Genomic DNA, 22,981 nt, shown 5'->3' with positions numbered 1-22,981 from the left:
CAACCCCTCTCTGCGCTTCCTGCCAAATTTGTGAAAAATACACTCAATGGGAGCACAAACACGAATCCACATACACTTTTTTTTTCCTGTCAGCATTCTGGCTTATCAAGTAGTTTTCTTTATGCACTTTACTAGCTGTTTGGCCCTCCTGTGAGTCACCAAGTCACAAGGCCCCTCCTTCTCTCGTTCCATCGCATACACACACACAATGGCCTCCACAATGTATTTCCCCGCACAATACTCACTCCCACTTAAAATGAGAACAATGTGCTGTATAATTCCCACATTTGTAGGGATTTTAACAATTCCTGCACATGTTGCATTTGCGTTGTTAGTGTGAAAGTAATCTCATGTAGCAAACCCCACTTTATTGGCCCACACCAAGAGCCTCTGTGCGGTAAAACAAAATGACTGTGACAGAGCTGAGCTTTCCTTGTATTTAGTGCTTGTCTAGTGGGAAACGTCTAGGAGATTTTTGTTTAGTTACACATTTTGCTCCTACAACTTCCATTTACACCTAAGGAAGGGAAAGAGCCATGACTAAGGTGGTTTGTGTGTTTGTGTGAGTCTTAGGACAATAAATGAAAGCCAAAACTGAAGTCTTTGGCTGTTTCTCACTCTGAGATATCATTAGACATCATTAATACCCTGCTCTCCTTTTTCAATTGAATGATTTAGAAAATGATTTTTAAATGCTCCAGGATAAGTGTCATTTGGCAAAAGGGAAAAGAAAATTGATAGTGTATGTGTTCGTGTTTGTCTGACTGTGTATGTGTGTGGTTGCACGCGCGCGCGTGTGTGTGTGTGTGTGTGTGTGTGTGTGTGTGTGCATATTTACACTTGGCATTCTGTTAGTGGTGTCAGTGTCATCTGCATATGGTAATTCATGTTTTTCATTTCTGCGTGTTTTTTTTTTTTTTTTTTTGTTAATGCAGGTTTTTGGTGCGGATATGTGTGTGTGCATGTGTGCATCTCCTTTTGTGAATATGTGCATACATGCCTGTGCGCTTGTGTGTGTGTGTGTGTTTCGGTGCGCGTGCAGATGTTTGCGCGTGTTACAATGATTAATGAGTCTGGGAGAGTGCCTGTGGGCGAGATCAGGTGCAACAAGATTTAACTTAGCAGAAAACACTCAATTCCTTTCCTACACATTCAATTAACCCGTCCCTGTGCTCCTCTCTGCGCTCTCTCCAGCGAGCCATTCTTCTCTCATCTTATACATCATGCTGCTCTGGTCGTGGGGCACTCTCATTTAAATGTTGTCTTTTATTTACAGTCACTTACTGCGCTCCCAATATGAGGTTCACATAACACGATTTATAATTAACCTCTCAGATGAAATGGCATCAGCGTATAGAATCTACATCTAATATGTTTCAGGCACTACTTTGTCAAGGAACCTTTTCAAGACTATTCAAGGGATCATATTTACTTTGATTATGCCTCTTTGCATAGAACATGGGGTAAATAGACACCTGCCGGTTTCGAGTGGTGCACTGTGCATTTGTATGTAATTCATCAATGCGACACACAGTGAATAGTTGAAAATTGAGCACCTGATGGGAGTCCTGTGTGGTTGAACTCCCATCTTTTTGCTGCTGTATCAGAAAATGGATGGCACAGATGTGGAGGAATATGGTGCACAGTTCTGTGTTGTTTATGAACTGCCTGAATTGCCATAGGTTTTGCCTAATCAGGTCAAGTGTTCACATTTCATAATAACTAACTCAGTGTTCAGTTTGTGCAGTTTAAAATGGACTAGTTCACGCTCATAGTTCACAATTTTGAATTTTGAAAGAAGTTCACAGTCCTAGTTCATGTTCATTTTTTCTGTTTTTTTTTTTTTTTTTAATTTTTTTTAATTTTTTTTTTTTTTTTAATGAGCTGCTCTGAGCTATTCTGTAATCTGTACCTGTCTTCTTGTAGGCACACACCTTGATGGCTGCAGACCAGTAACTAATTTAATGAACAATGGCTTTTTGACTTTGCTCAAAGGCTGCACATCTCCTTCAGTGTAGTTTAGTACAAGTCTGTCTACTTGTTCTTGGGAAACAAAATTAAGCTGTCCTTTACAAAATGCTGTTGAGTTCCTTTTTTTTTTTAAACGATTTCTTGTGATCAACATTCACTCATAAATATTTCACAAGACTGGTTGGATGCTTTATTTTGACGGGTTTCTTCAAATTTGATGCTGATGCTATGACTTGCACTAGCCATGCTACATGCTGTTTGCCCTAAAACAGTGCGTGAGTCACATTCTCATTCATTGCAAACAGATACATTGAATTCAGCGATTACCAAAACATGAGTGCGTTCAATGAATGTTATGTTTTGCACAGCGCTGACCAGGTCCTCTGTTGCTCCCAGTCTGTAGGTTTCTGAAATTGACTGATCACACGTGGTGTGTGCCAGACTTAATAGAACAGGCCACCCAAAATACAAAGAAGATGTTTGGAAATTGACCGTTTTTTTGTAGAAGAGTTGCCAGGGAGGATTTGCTACATGTTCTCCTACTGCAGTCTATAGTATTTATCTGAATAGTTTGCAGGTGTTCTTTGGCAAAAAATAGTTCCTAATCCCCAAGGGCTGTGGATTATGCCGAGTAGCCATGTCATTGTTTTTGGAAACAGTTTTTCACTTTAGGTTTCCATGAGTTGACCTCTGTATATGAATACCCATGCAGTACCATTTCACTGGGGTGAAGGGAAACAGGGGAGATCATAACAGGCTGGAAATGCCAAATCACACAGAGATCTGTTTGGGTAGATTGCACTAGGGGTAAGTGGGATATCTTTTTTAGTCTGTTCCTTTAAGCCTAGCAAAGTAGTGTAAGTGATTAGTGGCACAAAACCAGTTAAACCCAGAAAACTTTCAATTAGGAAAAATAACTGACCTGACTGGCTACACAAAAGCAAAATCGTTTTTACATTTTTAATGAACTATTCTATAATTAGTGTGGAAAAATGTGCAAAAAGACTTTCCATTACTGAACAACCAGTAGTATTTAACATATTACTCTCATAATATACTGTACCCGAAGCGCTCCTCATGTATTTTTCAAATTTCACCTGTGTCCACTTCCTTTGCCTTCTGGCTTTATCTGACCTGACAGTGACTTTATTGTTTGTGGTTGTTTTCAGGTTGGAGCTTCAGCATGGGTTCAGCCTATCAATTTCATAGCTGGAGGGTGTTTGTGGTGGTCTGTGCCCTTCCGTGTGTGTGTGCTGTGGTGGCCCTCACTTTCATGCCCGAAAGTCCCAGGTTCTATCTTGAGGTAAACAAATTTTTCTGATTTTTTACAGCTCATGCACCATACAGTTAATGTAGACCAAAGGATCCCTTTTAAATCTGTTGCACCACTTAGGTTTTATCTTTAAGACTGCAACATCACAAGTGACTGTCAACTGTTTGCTGTCGATGATCACTGCTGCACTTAGGCCTTGATTTACAAAAGCATTTCATGTTTCCAAACCTTTATGTAAAACCAATGGCATGGACCCTGACTGATCAGGAAGATTCTTACACCAGTGAGATTTTTAACATGTTTAGCAAATCTGGGCCTTAGTGTCCTTCAATGAATGCACATCAGACAAGTTAAGGGTCATTTCCCAAGAGAAGTTTAACAATCAGACTCACCTAAACAGTGTTAGAAAGCCAAAAACCTTGAAGGCAGGGAAATTAGTTACACTTGTTACCCATGATACCTGGTCTTATGGCTGCAAAGTACAGAGATCTGATATCGTGGGCTTGCTGCCATAGAATAATTTCTCTTTGAAGTAAAAATAATGAGTCATCGCTGTTGTGACTCCCATCATCTTTGTCCACCTCTGAGGAATTAAAGGAGAGTATTGCATGTCTGTGCGATTTATGTGTGCACATATGACAGCGGCTGTCCCTGAATACAGTTTGAGTACGGGTGATCCCATGAATTTATCTTGCTTTGCTCCCTCGCTCTCCCTCCTGTCAGGTGGGGAAGCATGACGAGGCTTGGATGATCCTCAAACAGATCCACGACACCAACATGCGAGCGCGTGGGCAACCGGAGAAAGTCTTCACTGTGAGTATTTGTTTCTCCTGTGCGCTGCCTAGGCTGGGTTTCCGTATACTTAAGGAAGCAAAGAGGCTTATATCCTGCCACCGCTGGGACAGGTTTTAAAGCTTTCCTCAGGATCGTGTCTGAATTATGAAGCTTCTGAAAGCTGTTTTGTGTCATTCAGACTTATTTGCTGCCTGAGGTGCACTCTGGGAAAGCCTCTTAGCCAATGCATGTTTCTTGAACTGATCATATAGTACATCCTGTTCACATGTTCCTTATTGATGCTGCTTGTTTAAAAATTCAGCTTATCATGTATAGTTTTAACTTCAGTGTTGTGGGCATCTGGGGATGATCATACAGAAAAAAAATATATAGTGGAAAAACCATGATACAAGTGAAACACTTCCCATTATAGTATCATACCATAGGTGAAAAAGTGAGCATAGCCTGAAATGTAAACTGTCCTTATTGCACTTTGCTGCAGTAATTATATTACTTAACCATTTCTCATATTTCATTTCGCAGGTAAACAGGATCAAGATCCCAAAGCAGCTGGATGAGCTGGTGGAAATGGAGTCAGAGTCTGGAAACCCTGTCTCCAAGGTTCTCTTCAGGATCAAGGCTGAAATACATGGGGTAAATATTTTATTCTACTTTATCTACTTCTACTATAGAGTGCCTGCTGTTTGTTTTCTTTCTTTTTGCGGCTCTCGTAGCTTCCCACTGCCTCCCCTGTAACCTGGTCTCTTGTCTCTCTATAGATCTATCTGAATCTCATGAAATGTTTCAACTACCCAATGCGAGAGAACATGACGCGGCTCGCCATAGTGTGGTTCACATTGTCATTTGGGTGAGCTTTTTGCCATTTGATTTGCTTTCTTGTGAAACTCTGGGCAGTCTTTGGTTCTCAACTTAAGGTATAGAAATCAGACAAGTCTGATTTCTTTGGTCAGGAAATAACATTAGGTAGCCAGGCTTGCAGCTACATCGCATTTCTGTCATTTTGATCTCTCTGCTGTATAGAAGTCGCATGGTGCCTGAATCAATCACAGTGTCCGGATCAATACTGTTCTGTTGGAGTGTCAGTGGGAGCAGAAATGGGAATAAAAGCAGACACAGATTAAAAAAAAAAAAAAGTCAGAAAACACTTTTTAAGACCAAACAGAAACCACAAGGGTGACTCTGTGCTCTGATCTGCCTGTTTTCACATTTGTCATTGTATTTATCTTTGTGTTTCTTTTTTATTTGTATTGTATTTCTTTGTAAAATCAAACTAAAATTAAGAAGATCAGTTGGCAATACATAACAAAACAACTGGTCAAACAATTCATTAAATGCCATTATTACTGAATCCTGCTGACTACAGGTACTACGGCCTGTCGGTCTGGTTCCCTGATGTCATCAAACACCTTCAGGCAGATGAGTATGCATCCAAAGTGAAGACCCACAACGGTGAACGCATTGAGGACTTCACCTTTAATTTCACTCTGGAAAACCAGATACACACCAATGGCCTCTTCATCAATGACAGGTGGGTCAGACTCAGCTGGCAGTCTTTGTGGAAACAAAGTTACATGACATATAATGAAGTGACTCACAAAGCCCTTACTATAAGAAATGTAATAATCAAAAATACATAAAAAATAGTTGACTACTGTGATGTGTGACAGTGAAATGAGAACACAATGCCCTTGTACCCTCGCAGGTTCATCAGTATGAAGATGAAGTCAGTCACCTTCGTCGACTCGACTTTTCGTAACTGCATCTTTGATGATGTGACATCAGTGGGCTCCTTCTTCCGTAACTGTACTTTCATTGGAGCATTCTTCTTCAACACGGGTGAGACAACATGATGCAGTGATGCTTAGGGCTCTTTTCTAACTTGAATATGCAGGTTTGGTAATATCTTATTTGTGCATTTGGATACATTATGTGTATTTGTATCCTGGTAAAACAAACAAACAAACAAACCTTTCACCGAAGAGACTAACATGGTCATTGCTGACCACAGCCAATTACACTCTAAATATCACAGTCAACAGATTTCCAGGGATTTATCATACTGGGTTCACTCTTTCTTTTGTATTTTTTTGTTTTGTTTTGTTTTTTTGGGGGGTGCCAGACATTGATGATTCCAAGCTGATTGACGGCACAGAGGTGATCAACAGCACCTTCACTCACAACAAGACGGGCTGCCAGATGACATTCGATGACGACTACAGTGCCTACTGGGTCTATTTCATCAACTTCCTGGGGACCCTGGCTGTCCTGCCTGGCAACATTGTCTCTGCCCTTCTCATGGACAAGATTGGACGTTTGTCCATGCTTGGTAAGATGAAGGACTGGTGATTGGGGTACATGTTTGTCTGTGTGTGTGTGTGTGTGTGTGTGTATCTGTGTGTGTGTGTGTGTGTTCAGGATAGATGTTAAATCTGGACTGATATGTTGAACCTGTCCTGACCGTGGCTGTGAAAAGTTTATCTGAAGCTGACCCTGACCAGACCCCAAGATAATTCTGTCCTAACCTGACGTCATCCTGACCACCAGTCAGAGTAAAACTTATAAAACCTGACATTTATATTACAGAAATTTATCTTTAGGCTACTCATTAACTACATGGCGCCTGCAGCCTTCAGATTAAAATGGATGATGAAAGTTTGAAATTAACATTAGGCTACAGTATATTGGTCAAATCCATCCAGATACTTGATCCAAAATTAACAAGTAACAAGTCTCCGCTTTATGCCACAATAACTGGGGACCTGCACACAGGGAATGAGATTAGACGGGCTCAGCTGTTTCCATCAGGGCAGGTTGGTTTCTGGACAGGATAGAAATTTCAATGGGGGCAAAAATGGGTCAGATTTTTTGACTCAGGGTTCAGATTCTGCATTTTCCAACTTATTTAAACTTTTAATGTATATAATGTATATAATATGTTATCTTAACGAATGGACTGATGAAAGAAGTGTCACTTAAACTTAATGGTTCCAGTAATTTGTACTTTGTTTCTTCAACAGCCTAACTGAACTTTGCATCTGAAAGCTCCATGTTTTGCCAGCACACTCATTTTTCACCCTCACTCGGTCCACATGGAAATGTTTTTTGCAGGATGGGTGGAAATGGAAACTCCAATATTCTCTATACACTAAAACTGGAAGGCAATTTCAGGCGCTTTGACAAAGATAAATCCCAAGTAGATATATGTGCAGCCTGCAGACAGACTGGCTGCTGCGGGTGCTCTGTGGCTGGTCATCGTCCTGTGTGTGTCTGCTGCCTTGGTCAAGGCCTCCTCCTGCTTCTGTTGTCATATTGTCTGTTAGTGTGTTTTCTGGCATTTGCTGTAATGTTTGTAATTTGGTCACTGGGTCGACGCCTATTGCACACGTGTCTGGCCAGGAATGGGGTCTTCTCTCTGTGTGGTTCTTCTCAAGATTTCTTTCATTTTTTCCTGTTACAGGTGGGTTTTTGGGAGTGTTTCAGGGAGTGTTGTCCTGTTTGTTGTAAACATGTGGGCATGTAAAGCCCTTTGACACTGTAAACAGTGAGATTGGGCTTTAAATAAACTTGAACTTGAACTTGTACAAAACAGGCCTTACAGGCTATGTCAGTGCAAAACATCACAATTCAGTGAGGTTAAGGTTAGGGAAAGTGAGGGGGTGGGGGGGCATGTTTTGTACTAGTCTGCAGGCTGCAGATATACCCTTCTTCTAGGTCCCGCCAGGTTCAGGCATCCCATCTCGAGCTCTAGTGTAGGAGGGGTGGTAAGTGTGTACTGCAGCAATTTGTTTTAACATTGACTATAAGATGTCAAAATGATTCATGCCGTGGATATAGCATTCATCATGGAGTATGAGAGGGCAGTTTTGATTAGACCCTGCCATTTTGCTGAACATTACTCAAAGGAATGTCATGTGTGTGCACTTTTCACTCTCTCCCCGTCTCTCTCAAATGCACTAACTCCTTCATACTGCTTTTGCTGTTTCTCTCTCACTCTGTGTGTGTTTGTGTGTCTGTCAGGTGGGTCCATGGTCCTGTCAGGCATCAGCTGTTTCTTCTTGTGGTTTGGCACCAGTGAATCCATGATGATCTTCATGCTGTGCCTTTACAATGGCCTGAGCATCTCAGCCTGGAACTCCCTGGACGTTGTCACGACAGAGTCCTTCCCTACTGACAGGAGGTGAGTGAAGCCACACTAGACGAGGGTACATTTGCCTATACTAGTTTAGACTTATTTCCAAATATAGAATAGAAAAGAATAGGATAGGGAAAAAAATATATGGTGCATATACACGTAATAGGCACCCAAAATACACAGGCAACCACACAAAAACTACAAAAACAGACTTTAGGCATTACCAAACAAACCACAAAATTCAAAATGAAAAAACAGCACAAACAATACATAAGAAACCCAACCATCAGATTAAATACCATAAAATCAGTGCATTAGACACTGATTTCATGATATTTTGATAGTCAAGGTCCTCATTTTAGGAGCTAAGGAAACTAATTGCATTTGGTACAAAGGACTTGCTGTATAGATTTTTTGTGGCTAAAAATCTAAACATCTAAACCTAAAACTGTGAGGACAGGAGGTGAGATTTATCTCCCTATCTCCCTTTCTCATGGTGTGGGATTTATACAAAGTGGTGAGCTGGATTTTTCCCCACAATTTTCCCACAAATTTGGCTCTGCTTTACACTTAAATTTGCCAAAACAGACACTGATATTATAACATATTACACCTTCAATAAGACACTTGTAAACCATCTCAGCAATACTTTGGCTTACTTTGAAATCATAGTTTTTTTTATGAGGTGCACTTTTTTGTAACAAAAATCATAGTTCTCCTTAAATGCCTAAAAGACAATTAAAACAGGTTACTCTTTCAGCAGTTTAAGCCGAAATAATTCAATCAAACTGAACATAATTTCTCTCCACAATATGCCTCCTCAATTCGATGAATCTCCTTTTTTCCAGGGGAACAGGCTTTGGCTTCTGCAACGCTCTGTGTAAGCTGGCTGCAGTGCTGGGGAACCTGATTTTTGGCTCTCTCGTTGGCATCACCAAGGCCATACCCATCCTCATGGCCTCGTCTGTGCTGGTTGGGGGAGGCCTGGTGGGTCTGCGGTTGCCTGACACCCGGGCTAACGTCCTTATGTAAACACCAGCATGGCACTCCTCCTTGGCTGTGGTAAAACCTAGATAAAACCTGGCTTAAACCAAGAGGAAGAAGCCCAGGGAGTGTTGAGCAAGGAGTGCAAAGGGCTTGGTTCATAAGTATCTAATACAATCTCTCAGATTTGGCTCATGCACCTTCTTCAAGGTGTAAGGCAAAGTTTGATCGCAAACCCACCTTTACAATACAATGCTGTGCATTCTTTTACCACCAAACTGGACACATTAGAAACATTAGATCACACATATGTCAAGAGTAGCCTCAGTCATTTAGTGAATGTATTATCAGAGGATTTTCAGAGGATTTAAAACACATATTCATAAAGTTGCAGTGTTCCGAGGTTGCAGAAGTTTTTGGTGTTGAGACTTTGGTTGAGTTTTGCTCAGAGTGAGTGGTTACAGCTTTGTGTGGAGTCGCGGCATGGCTGGAGCTCAAGCCTGTTAATATTGATACAGTCTTATTAAGACAAGCCAGATGGAGAAGAAAGTGAAAAACAAGCTGTAATGAGCCCAGCCAACCTGCTGTGTGACAACGGAGGGAATAGATGATCAGACAGAGCGGACACACGACACAGCTGTATGACAGCTGGCTTGCCCACACGACCCACATGCACAGGACATCCTGTACAACTATTGATAGTGAACACACACAGAAAGTCACACATACCTTGTATATACACAGACTCGTATCTTAGAATAGACAGGCATCATATGCACTTTCCTGCACTCACACTCGCATATATACCCCTCTCTGTCTTTCAAACCGTTGTACAGATAGACAAACACACATCTCATACGCACAGAAGACCCGGCTGCACTCAGTCCAGTAGATCATAATGCACAAATCTATTTTTTCAGCATGACTTTTGCTCAGGCGTTTCCAGCCTATTTACAGTAGATGGACACAGGACACCAAGCCCTTTGCATTATCTACCGAACCAAGAATAAAAAAGGCCATATTGAAAAACTGTATTTTGTTGTACCACTAAGTGTATGGTATGTTGAGTCTGGGGATGTTAACTTTATTTATTGCTGTTATTATAAAGATTGCAATCATGAATTATTCATTTTGTCCAAATGCTGTAATTCCAGCTCTCCTTCCATGTGTTGTATTATTGTACAAAGGCTCTCTGAGGAGGGCTCTCTCTGATTTAGCATTGTGTTGGGTCTCGCTTGTGGCAGTGACATTGATATTGAGATGTCATACTGCTTCCTTTTCAAAATTCTGAATGGCCTTTTTTAAATGTGCCTCTCCTTAACTGGAGCTTTCTCCCCATAGTCAAGAGGTGTCCAAAGGTTATAAGGAATGGACGGGAAATGGATAGGAAGCATAGAAAAAATGATCCTAGTGTGTTGGTGTCTATATGTGGAACTATATGTGGCCAATATACAGTATTATATGAGGTGGTGAACTTATTTTTTTGTGCTTTCCCAACCCTAATCTCTTTCTGTTGGACATATGTGATGTGGGAAAAAAAGATTATTCTGCTCTGATTCTGAGAAAAGCCTTATTCCATCCTGATATTCACTCTTATACCATAAATCACAAGCAAACAAGTAATCATAACGCTTTTTTTTAGCCTTTCAAAAGAATCACTGACACAGTGAATGCTTGGTGGGAAATTGAAATCCTTAGCCAAGTCAGTGTGACATTACTGGCATAGCCCTTGTCTCCATGCAATCATATTAATTTGTTTATTTATTTATTTATTTTTTACAGTGAATTTAAGCATTTGTCCAAAATAAGAATATAATTGTGTGACATACTATGCATTACTGCAAAGTAATAAAGTAAACTGCAACCGCCTCCTTAGGAAGGGTAATAGTTTGCACCTCTGACAAAAATGTCTCTAAGGGGAACTTTTAGGCTTTGTTGAGTTCCCTGCTATCTAAAAACCTCTGAACAACACACTGTGCTTCAGTGTTACCTTTCTATATTCACTCATAAATTACATCTGCATAGTTTTTTATACATGAAGCTTCCGAAACAAATGCAAAATTGAATGATAAGTTCGAGCTCTGTCATTTGTCACTGATGTCTAGACCAGGCTTTTTGCCCAAAATGTGTCATTATTTCATTTTCAGGACACATTTATGCTTACTTGTCATATATCTATCGTCCCGTGCCAGCATCACAGTGTATACCGCTATAGATAATATTCCTTTTTTTCAGGATGTCAGAATGCCACCCAGATTTTAAGTTGGCACCATATTGGCACTGCTTAGAAAGTTTAACAAGCCATTAGTTGTATTCATTTTCCAACTCTCATATATTTTGTGCCTGCAGTTTGTATTTTCTGTGGCTAACTGCCTGTGTTCTCCTGCATTTCTCTGTATTTGTGGTTATCTGTGATCGCAGCGTAGAGGTAGTGTGCCCTTGTACTGCAGCTGGCTTTCTCAAGGCTATTCAGTGAAAAACCACAGGCTTCCAAGTGGTACATATGTGTATATTTCCTCGAACCTCATCTTTTCCTCAGATTTTGTAAAAATCACTTGGTGAGATTGGATTAAGTGTGCTGCTAGTGTGCAACAGATATTTTTGACCATATGATTTGACTATTTTTGAAATGAAAGTATGGCATACAAATTCTATGTAGATGTGGTAGTACTGGCAGATCAAAGCAATGACATTAGCCCAGTGTCAAACCAAAGCTGAGTCCTGTTGCTCCCTCGGTGGCGTTATGCTGTCAGTAGGATGCAAAAACAACACAGGGACTGCATCCGTATGGCTCTGGGTGTGTTTAAACCTTGCGTCTTAATTAGGCAGAACTACTACCTGTTCTATTTTATTGAAGAGAAATTATATATTACTTGTTTTGTTTGAAGTATCTGGGGTATTGCTTATATGTACTGTATTTGTGTGTGCTTGTGTGTGAGTGTGTGAGTGCGTGTATACACACAAATGTGGGCCTATGTTTGCATTCTCATGTCTGTAAATAGTGTACATAACAAAGCTGATATTGGTGGACCTCTGGGTTAAACGTGTAAAAGCTCCTCGATCGGCTCACGTGTCTCCTGCTTTGTCTAAGCGATAAATCCATCCTGTGTATCTCTGTTGTACATCTCTTTGTGTCCTTGGCTTTACGCCCCATGTCATTCGCTACTGTGTGTGAAAACAAACTTGCATGTGTGTAGGACAACTTCTGTTATTTTGTGCTCAACTTTGTGTTTCTTATTGTAAATTCTTCTGGTAGAAAATGATGGCAATATTCTGATTTTTGTTGAGGAAAAAAAAGTGAATGTATCACTCTTGTTGGGTTTTGTTCATCCGTTTTATGGAGGTAAACAAATGTGTGTGGAGAATAAAGTTGTGTATATTATTGTGAAGGGCATGCCAGTCATAGGATGGCTGTATGTTCAAAGGTCCATGAGTGTGAAAATATGTGAAGATTATATATTTGCCAAATGATGCCCTGTGAATAATCTTAAAAATTCGGAAAGGCAGGGATTGCAAACTGTGCTGCTTTTGAACATATATAAAATAAAAGTTATGTTCTCTAGCAAATAATGTAGTACATTTATTTCATGTCCATTTTCATTATCCATAAAAACACATACCAATTATTCAGATAGCATACAGTAATGCTGCACTTCCTGCAGAAAAACTGCAATTTTTTCCAAGTTTTTTGGAGAGAAAAACAATAAATGATTAGAGCAGTTTTCTCTTTTTAAGGCCTTTTCCCCTTGTGACTTTATCTACTTATTTATTCATTCTTTTTTCTCATGACAACTCTCTCAAAGTTGTTCTGTGAAACTAAAAATAACAAATAGATGTGCACAACACACAAGCAAACACACAAACAACAATAAACACAGCTGCATACCCCACTCACAATCTCAAACTAATGCTGCTACCTAGTGGCTGAATTTAAAATTCAGAAAGTGTTTCACTCAGTTTATTAATTAATTTTAACACCAGCCTTGCACATCTGACAGTGATCTGTCATCTGTATGTTCAAGTTAATGTAAACTGGCGAAAGAGGTTAAAATGTGCTACACAGAGTTAAATATGTAAAGCTATCTTGTTTACTTTGGGTTGCAGAGGCAATAGGTGACACATATCAGAAGATAATGTTGCATAACAAATAATCAGGACCCTTTACCTGGGGTATCAGCAAAGTTCAGATATGCAAGGCTAGCAGTTCCCAAAGTGGGGTCCAGGGACCAGCAGGGTTCCAGAGGAAGGCTCCAATGGCTCCTCAGTGAAATAGGGTCTAGCATAATTGAGGATATATGAATGTTTTCTTTATAATTTTTACTTCTCTATCCTCAGCCTAGACACTTATTTAAATCATATACATGGTCTTATCTAACAACAGAAGTATGGTCAAATGGGGGTCCTTGGGGAAAAGAAGGGAGCCCTCGCTCTTATGATTTTGGAGTCTTTGACATGTACAACTTTGGGGATCCTGTGTAAGCTTACCCTCTCAATGCTGCATTCAGTAGAAATCGTCCAAATGATAATTTAAACAAGTTACACTTTTGTCCAGCCACCAGGAATTATCATTAGAAAATGACTTGTACGGTGCGAGTAAAGTGCATTTTATCATTGACACTGCAGTACAGTATAGGGAATGCACTTTACTGTATTTTATTTTAGGGGTCCAATTATTGCAATTACCAGCTTATTTACCACTTGAAAGCTGAGGCGAAGGGTGTTTCCAGGTACGAAGCTTCTACTTACCAGCTTCGTCTTGGCACACGAATCCAACATTAGGCGTCATTTGGCCACCAGGTGGTGCGAGGTGCAAAACAAATATTTTGCCCTGTCAATCATTTCATTTGCGACCAACATAGTAGAAACTAGGAGCACTTTCGGTTAGGAGTCACGCTGAAGTGGACGCCATGGGGATTATTCGCCGCAAGTGACAGAAGGCGCCTTTATGAAACATTTCAAGACTGCTTTAACAACGTATTTGTTTCAGTAACATTTAATTTTTTTTATTCATATCAGTGTCCTCAGGCGCGGCACATTGGCACATTGTTGCAGCTGTAGCTTGGTCGGTGTCTGCAAACGTTATTTCTAGTTCAGACGAGTTCAGAGGTGGAGGAAACACGGCAGGATGTACCATGAAGAAACCGCAACTTTACAAAGACCGCGCTATGGAAGTAAGTGCGAAAACCTTTTCACTGTTTTACAGCTACACCCGAAAGTGTCCTTATTTATTGTGACATAAAGACAGGAGGCTTGCAAGACTCGAGGAGTTTCTGATGAGGAACAGGTGGTTGAGCTGCGGCTCTTCACCTGGCTCCACTGAGCAGCAGGATGCCTGCAGTAGGTGGGGCAACCTCGGAGTTCACACATATTTGTCCGCGTTATTTACTCAGATATGCAGAAAAAGAGGACAGATTTTGGTTACTTTGGTTGACTTTAGTTGGGGGGGCACAACTCTTGGTTTTACATTGAAGTCTGCGGGATGGGTTGTTTCTGTCTGGTTTCACTTCAGAGATGCTAAAGTTGAAAATCTCCCGGCTACTCTAAACTTTAACCCCACATTTGGTATTGCTGTAGGCTGTCTGTTCTCAACACAAAACAACACGGACACATTTAGGTAATAGTACCTGCCAACACTGCAGCCTTTCTACACAGACCTCCTTTTCTCATAGGTTAACTATTAACTATTTCAATTACTGTTGTTGAGCAATCTACACCTGGCTTCATGGGCATTTCAAGAATTTAACAGGGGTGGCTGAAGTCAGTAAGCCTGAATACAAGGGAAAGTTTACAAAAAAGGCTGAAAACAGCAGTTACTCAAAGTTCATTTCAGGTCTGTTATCAGTAACTGACATCGGAGTGCAAAGTACAACTTTAAGAGATAAACTCAATCAATTGTGTCATTAGTGCAGTATTGTCCTTTGCTTTTGACATGGCACATTTAATTTCATTACTCAGCTCTGTCTTAGCCTGTTTTTATGTAGACTACCATGATGTTATGGTGTTTTCATAGAGAGATGTTTACTGATGCAACATTATATGTATCCAGCTTTTTAACATGTGCACAAATAGTGGAACTGTCACATACTGTGAGATATGGTCGTCCCTAGTCTTGTTAGGAGGGTTATTTCATTTTGCAGATTCACTCCTGCATATGTTTTCATTCTCAAGTGTTGTTGTGGGAACAGAGCAGTGTTTCCTTGGAATTGAAATACCAGACAATACATGACACATTTTCTTAAGAAATGGAATAACGTAAAACCAGAGTCTGTTTTGATTTGTAGTTACCTGTAGGCCCCAAAAGGTTGGGGGGAACAAACCCTCGGCCAAACAAAAGCATGAGTCATGATCACAAAGCTCATAACTCAGATTTGGTGATCCTGTGACAGATGAAGACAACAAAACCTTCCTGAAGATTAAATATAACCTTTGGTGCAGGGCTGCAGACAGGCCCTTCCAGGAAGTGTGTGAGTGAGTAAGTATGCGTGACGGCTGTGTAGGGATCCTGAGCTGAGTGTTTACACACACTCCTGTCCTCTCTCTACAACACAGCTGGGCCAGTGGTCTTTGATCGGATGGAGGGATGCTGTGGTCATGAGGCCACAAAGTTAACCCTAGTGAGTGGACAGCCCCTTAATGTGTGTGTGTGTGTGTGTGTGTGTGTGTGTGTGTGTTTGTGTTTGGCCCTGTGGAAATGTCTTCACCATATTGAGTGTGTATGCGTGCTTGCATTTGAGTGAAACTGCACATCAAAGCTTTTTTTAGACCTAGTGCCTAATGCCTGTGCAGGTGGCTGATGAGAAAGGGATGCCACTTAAACTATAGATTATGCTTTTGATTAACTAATTAATCATTTGGTCAGTGATGTATCAGAAATAAGTACAAATGCTAATTGTTGGTTAGCAGAGTCCAAAGTGATGTTTTAAAATTGCTTCCGTAGTGAAACAGACAGAACCAAAGAAACAAAATATTCATATTCTAATAATATGAATGGAAACATGTAAGCAAATATTAGATCTTTGTGATGCTGTACTTTTTTTTTCTTGATATATGACAAATGATTAATCAGTTACCAAAATTATTACTGATTGATTTTTCTGTCTCCACTGATGAGGTGTCAGAGACTAGGAGAGCGATTGATGGGTTCAAAATTTTCAGTCTAGCTATCCACAGAAGAAGGAGTAAACTGCTAAGTAAAGAATTATTGGCATTGGCTTTGATCATCAGGATACGCTGAATTGGCTCCCAGAACTGCTCATTTATGGAGGCCCAGATATTTTAAATAAATCAAGGTCTGTGGCAGACAGAGAGTGCTCTGAATTATATATAAGCGAGCTCTTAAGGCTGCGCTAATATGTGGTCCTCTTCCTTGGTATTTGGATAGATTAGGCTAATCAATCAACAGGTTTAACTAGTTAACGTTGTCGGCGTCACTAGAGGAGATAATGACCATGTAATCTTTGGACTCAAGACTCTGGTGAGTTTGTGTGCATAATTGATGAGTGTGCATAACATTACAGGCATTTCCAGCTTTTTACTTGGTGTGACTTTTCACCCAATAAAGCACAGATGAACCACTAAAGCATACTTCCACATGTGAAAGTCCAGTCACTGGCCTGTTCTCAGACCTACAGACCATGGTGTTTGATCGAGCTGGAGAGAGCCTCCGGGCCTGGGATCGGCCCTTCACTCAGCCAGAAATAAAGGGATTTGATTAGATTAGAGGAGTGTAAGGAGTGTCAGGGGCTGGGGGAGATGGTCTCATTAAGCTGCAGGTAAAGGTCAACTCTCAGCTGAAGTCACTTGTCAAGTAGGCACCCCACTAAGGCCACTTTCACAATGAGAAAGTGGCCTTTCTTCTCCCTCGTACATGGGTTCATTGAACATGGGATATAGTACAGTCTCCCACTTGTATGGAGGCTCCAGATAGTCAGAATAAGTTACACTTGCCAAGAGAGAAACTTTTGTCCTGCTATTTTTTGGTATTTATTGTTCAGTTTTTCAACTTTGCACAAAGGGTTTGGGCTTTCAATTTTGATAAGACATACTTCTCAATGTCCAAATGTATGCCACACAGTAATCATGTGTAACAAAGACCAGTAAGGCTGTGCAACAAACTTGTGTTTTGATTATGTCACTATTGGGAAATACTTGGTGTCCTCATATTTTACAAGCAGAAACTTCTTTTCTTGTTCTTGCAGCCATTCAGGATGACGAGAGGCTGTCAGCAGAAGAGATGGATGAGAGGCGACGACAGAACATCGCCTACGAGTACCTCTGTCACCTGGAGGAAGCCAAACAGTAAGACGGGGTGGGAGATGGTGGGAAACACACTGAAGATGACAGGAACAAAATTGTATAAGCAGACCAAATCTAACCATTTCGCTTTGAGATGTCTCACTCTAACAAAGTCATTTGGTTGTGGGTATTTAACTGGATAGGTTCTTGGGTCAAACTAGAACTGAGCTATATGGTAAAAAAATAAGATCTTTTTTTTTTTTTTTTTTTTTTTCAAACCTTTCAGGATTTATAACTTTAATCTATTTTTTTCATTATTCACTAACCACAACTACTAAATGATTGGAATCTTAGTGGCATGATCATGTGACACACATGCATTTCGTAGCGAATCATTTGCCTTGTTTGACAGAGCACTCAGCTGCTTTTATAATGTTATAACATATGTAATAAAAATCTTGATTTTACGATTCAGTCGTTTTTTTGCATCAATTTAAAACATAAACTCAGATTAACTGATTTTATTGTCTGACCCCAGGTCAAGCATTGGGTTTGTTTGACATTATTTATTTGTGTAGACTTAAAACTTTAGATTTTCATTTTATTTATTTTATAATGCCCGAATAAAATCCATAATCGTATATATTGAAGTTGCTCTAGTGACCAAGCTGGTAAGTGGCTACACCTCTTTGGATGTAAAGGTATAGGTATGCAAGCAAACTTACGTTATTTATCATGCTTGTTTTCATAATATAAAGTTTTTCCCTGACTCATTATCTTAGCATAGGCAGTGAAATAACAGTTTATCCGGTGAAAACATATGCGGTGTGCAGCTAGATTGACATTAGCGAGCTGAAGGAAGATGCTTTGCCAAAGGGAAAGATGAACGTTTCACCTGTGTTTAAGTGTTGCGAATGTGAGACAGGACAGGTCAAAGAACAGACAGTGATAGTGAAATTAAGACATGAAGGGGTTGTGAAGAAATATATCAGGGAAGCAGTGTGTGATCTAGTAATGATTAGAGTAAGATAGAGGCATTGTGGCAGATGAAAGGCTGGAGGTGTGAGACAACATGCACATGAGATGACGCCATGGAGCTGTAAGCATGCATGAGATGATGTGTGATTAAACAGGGGAAGTGCTGATGTGGTGGAAAGAGTGGATCTCTTTGTACTGCTAACAATGACACAAACACATTTTACATTAGATTTACAGATAATCGCATAAAATGATGAATATGTAGAGGGTGTATGTGTACTTTCAAATTAGACTCTGATTAGTTTATTTTCTCAAATAGTATATTCAAAAGAATCCCTGGTTTTCAAAGAGAAAAAAAAAATCAGAGGACAAGATGAGGCTGAAGTGCTCAAGCATGCCTAATCCTGAGCCACTTCCTGTCTTCTACACCAAAGCATCCAACTGAACAGGAAGTATGATCTTGCCTTCTTTTTTAAGTTACTCATTTTTGGACAGCCCCACCCAGTCCTACATTTCCTCAGACTGATTATTTGTTCTCAAATCTAGCAAGCTGCAGCCTTGTTACTGCTCTGTCAGGCTTGAAGTTTGAGCACTTGGCTGGTAGTGTCTGGTGATGTCAGACATGCTTCACTATGACTGTGTGCAGCCTTAGGTAGGTCTGCATGACTCCACAGATTATTGTTTGACAGCTGAACTTAGACTTTGACTCTGTAAAAACTGATTGAATGGCCCAGTTCTGCAAAGATAGCCAGAATAAGCATAGATTCCACCCATCAGCCATCATGATTAGGCTACGCCTAGATTGTGACCGACAATGTTTTCTTTTTTAGTGTACGGGCAAAAGTCGTGTAGAAGACTTGCTGAGCTGCACAAAGTCAGTTTAGGTAACACATACTTAAGTAAGTGCATGGTTAACCTTCAGAGTGACCACTATTTCGCTCTCACTCTAACACACATGCTCACACATGCACGTGTGCCTATACATACACACACACACTTTCTCTCTCACAAGCTAACTTCCTGTTATTCCATCCCAGTGCTACTGATTTCCTTACATGCCTCTGTCATTTGTGGACTGTAACCTCTATTCTGGGAAAGCTGTCAAACAGGATTAGGATTAGGCCAGAGTGCTAATAAAGCTGTTAACCACGGAGAGCATGGGATTAGGCCCTGCGCTCATTAACCTTACTCTCTGGGGTCGGGAGTCAGCAGTCAGTGGAACAAGTAAGCAGAAGCAGCTCCTCTGTTGACTCATGTAATACACCTGGGAAAAATATTTAAGCAGGGCTAAGACATTCTTTGGTTTCATGTGATTACTGTGCCCCTCCAAGGACATAAGCTAAGTCAGTTTTGTTGGAGATGCAAAATGATGCAAGTGGAACTAATATTTTTTCTGTCTGATTTCTGCACACAAAATCTAACAGCTTTGACCCATTTTAAATTGCTGAAAATTTTCTATCTAAAGTTGTAAATAACAGAATTGGTAGGTGACCTATATGCTAGATGCTCAAAGTCCCTGTGATTATTGAAATTAACTTGTGCTTTATTAAAATCAACACTGGTGCCTGCCAAGTTGCTTTTACTTTTGAAGTTAATGCTGAAAGATGCACCCTCCCACATTACACACACACAGCTGCACATGCATGCATACACACACAGTGGTTTCTAGAAGGAGACTTTGTACCTGCAGCACTGAGTAAATAGCTTGTGGTTTACCTATGCAGTATTTTTTTTTCCCTTTGATATGCGTCCACTTATGACTTGTGATTTGACCTGGGATATAGTAGAGCACAGGCTTGGCTTCCAAACCATAGTTAGTTCCTTGCTCTCTGATATACATTCACACACGTTGATGTAGGTCACTTATGGTGCCATCACACACATTTCCTGGAGACTTAACCTAACCCTATCCACTACTTGCCTAACCCTAACCTTAACCACTGACCCAAAAATCAGTTTCTTCCCATCTGAGCACACTTTTGTCTCAAATTGGACAAATCTTCACCATTTAACTTGTCTTTAGTTTGAAATGTGTCCCTGAATGTAGGCTAAGTCAAACACACACACACAGACACACGCACTCACGCGCGTACGCACGCACGCACACACACACACACACACACAGAACTCATGATCCGCATGACTAAGTTACATGACACAACCTCCCAAAAAAGGCTGTATAGACAGCTAAGGAGTTTAGTCTACTAATAATATATTGGTGTGTGACAGAGTTTAATCCTGCAGACCAGAAAGCTGTTTTGTTAAGCCTTGTAGGTTGCAGACTAGACAATGACAGGAAAGCCTGTTTTGGGGGTTTGTAAACAGAGGAGCGCTGGTCTATCCTGGTTCAGGAGAAAAGTTTTTACTGCATTGTTTTAACCACAGGAAGTAAAGCTTCAGAGAGAGCCATGCTACTCAGCCAGGATGTTCTGTCTTAGGGCTTTTTTGTTTTTTTTTTTTTGTTTTTTTTGCTTTTCTCATGCAGCCCTCCCACCTCCAGCTGATTTTGATAATGTGCTATCACCTCCATCAGCTATACACAGATATGAAACTTAACAGATTTAACTTATCTGGCCTTTGAATTCTACCACTCTCTTGAAGCTCCCACCACCTCATGTTTTCAGACACTTATTTTCCCACTCAGGTCCTCTTTATGAGCAGACCCCAGCATGCCGGACCCTCCCCAAGTACTGACTGTCATCGTTTGGATCCTGGGTGCTGTGTTTCATTGTCTCTATCAAACGCCTACATACAACCCATTGTTTGTCCAGCCGTGCTTTTCTTGTTGGTTTATGGTTGGTTATTGTGGCTCTTGCGGCCAGGTCCAGCCTAGTTTGATTTGTAGTCCATAACTTTTATGTGGACTGTAGTGTACACAAGCAGTTTCTTCCAAGTTGGTGGGTAGCGATGCGTCTTGTCAGCATAAGGCTCTGCAGTTTGGCACAATAAAGAACTCCAAATTCACCTCTGAATCTCAAGGTGTCTGAGCTTGCTGTGTTTTGTTTGTGTCTGTGTGTATTAAGGTGTGTGTCTTTACTCAGTGCATTATTAATTCAGAGCCAAAGAGGTTACCTCCTAAAGGCAGTGTGCTGCTGGTGAGGGTGGACAGATGTTGATACCAGTGGTGACAAACAAACGTAGGATGAATTTAAGAAAACCAAATTTGTAGGCTACATATTTCTGAATTATATCCATTACAACAATGGATTAAAAGAGCACCTTTAATTAGATTATCAGTTATTTAATTTGACACCAAAGGTCTGTGTTGAAGCCTCTGTGAAAGACAGCATTGGTCCCACTGAAGTGCCCATGAGCCCGACACCAAATCCTGAATGCACAGGCATTGCGAGTGCTTTGACCTCCTTTGAAGTGGAGCTGTCAAAACACATTTCTCCAAAGGGGTCACAAAAAGACTACAAGAGGAAGTAGCATAGCCAAAATAGTCAATGTTAAGAAAAACTCGGAGCTCTCAGAATCTGTACTTGTAAATAGAAAAAATGGTGGCTATTAGTACACTTCGGTCTATAAAATACATACAGGTATGGGGTCAAGGAACATAAAGTTGTTAGGCTTATTCTGCAGTGTCGGCTGACATTATTTGTTATGGTAGGGTTGCTTTATTAATTTTCCAACACGCTTGACTGAGTTTGTGTTGACAGGACATGGTTTGTTGGTTGTCCTTAAAGTGCTGACACATGTTTCAGCAGACCGGGTGTGCTGACCGATGACACCCAGACATCCTTAATTAGCCCAAACAAAGTACAGTATACGTATGTGTGTGTGTGTGTGTAGGTGGAGGTGCTTATTAGTAGATTGGAGGAGGACATGGCTTGCTGGTATGAAAAACTCTTGAATTAAGAAATAAACAAGCCAAGTGACTGTCTGCCTTTGCATAGGACAGAATTCAGTGGAAGGATGATGAGCAACCAAATTCACAAATTAGGTGCTGCATGCTACAAGAATGAAGTTTTTTTCCCCAAGTGTAGTGCAGAGCCAATATCAGGAGAGAGGTGTAACCATAATGGAAAACACGGTTTTATTTCCAGGCAGTTGGATAATGTGTAACAGATTCGCAGACTGATGATTCATTCTCACTTTGGTCCCAGATCAGTAACTCTGTAGTATGGACATTTCCTAATATCTCTGGGAATAACCCAGCAGAGCCCTCGCTGAGCCTGTGCTCATGTTATTGAACTTTTCACATGGAAATGACATCATGTTGAAAGAATGTGAATTTTTTCATTGTCTTAACACGAGCAGAGTAATACTAAAATTCACTTCAGCTTTCATTGTTACTCAGCAAATAATTCTAATAAGTCTGCTTACCGGTATTTCAACCAGTCTCTCCCTTTGTTTTCTCAGTGGTAAAAGTCACTTCTCCTCATTGAAGGAACTGTCTCCTGATCACACTCATGTGCTCCGGGACTGAACTTGGCCGTCACCACTGAGCCCGGTTAAGCTGTAGACAACAATAAGTAGTTTTAGCAGTCCTGCTCAGTGGCCTGCTGCCATGCCTCCCTCTTTAACCTCACAACTTAAACTTGACAGGTAATTGTCAAGGTTATCATTTACTAGCCTAAGGCTGGCCTTCAGCTGCTCTGAAAGCTCAGACT

The 22,981-nt window shown here is 40.6% G+C and overlaps 2 protein-coding genes across 2 annotated transcripts in view; both read left to right on the top strand.

Moving 5' to 3' along the window:
- The window catches only part of sv2ca (synaptic vesicle glycoprotein 2Ca), a 28,797-nt gene extending 16,124 nt beyond the window's left edge, over positions 1 to 12,673 (top strand). The window contains exons 4-12 of the mRNA XM_030061072.1: positions 3,141 to 3,274; positions 3,968 to 4,057; positions 4,562 to 4,672; positions 4,798 to 4,886; positions 5,403 to 5,567; positions 5,742 to 5,875; positions 6,159 to 6,365; positions 8,057 to 8,216; positions 9,020 to 12,673. Of these exons, the coding sequence (XP_029916932.1) occupies positions 3,141 to 3,274; positions 3,968 to 4,057; positions 4,562 to 4,672; positions 4,798 to 4,886; positions 5,403 to 5,567; positions 5,742 to 5,875; positions 6,159 to 6,365; positions 8,057 to 8,216; positions 9,020 to 9,203 (1,274 nt within the window). The 3' untranslated portion in view covers positions 9,204 to 12,673. The remainder of the gene's footprint in view (positions 1 to 3,140; positions 3,275 to 3,967; positions 4,058 to 4,561; positions 4,673 to 4,797; positions 4,887 to 5,402; positions 5,568 to 5,741; positions 5,876 to 6,158; positions 6,366 to 8,056; positions 8,217 to 9,019) is intronic.
- A 1,339-nt stretch (positions 12,674 to 14,012) lies between these two features.
- iqgap2 (IQ motif containing GTPase activating protein 2) overlaps positions 14,013 to 22,981 on the top strand; it is a 41,851-nt gene continuing 32,882 nt past the window's right edge. Inside the window, exons 1-2 of the mRNA XM_030060520.1 lie at positions 14,013 to 14,326; positions 17,354 to 17,453. Coding sequence (XP_029916380.1) covers positions 14,281 to 14,326; positions 17,354 to 17,453 — 146 coding nt within the window. The 5' untranslated portion in view covers positions 14,013 to 14,280. The remainder of the gene's footprint in view (positions 14,327 to 17,353; positions 17,454 to 22,981) is intronic.

The sequence above is a fragment of the Myripristis murdjan genome, chromosome 9 (genome assembly GCF_902150065.1).
Source record: "Myripristis murdjan chromosome 9, fMyrMur1.1, whole genome shotgun sequence".
NCBI classification, from domain to species: domain Eukaryota; kingdom Metazoa; phylum Chordata; class Actinopteri; order Holocentriformes; family Holocentridae; genus Myripristis; species Myripristis murdjan.
This window is presented reverse-complemented; position numbering and strand designations above follow the sequence as displayed.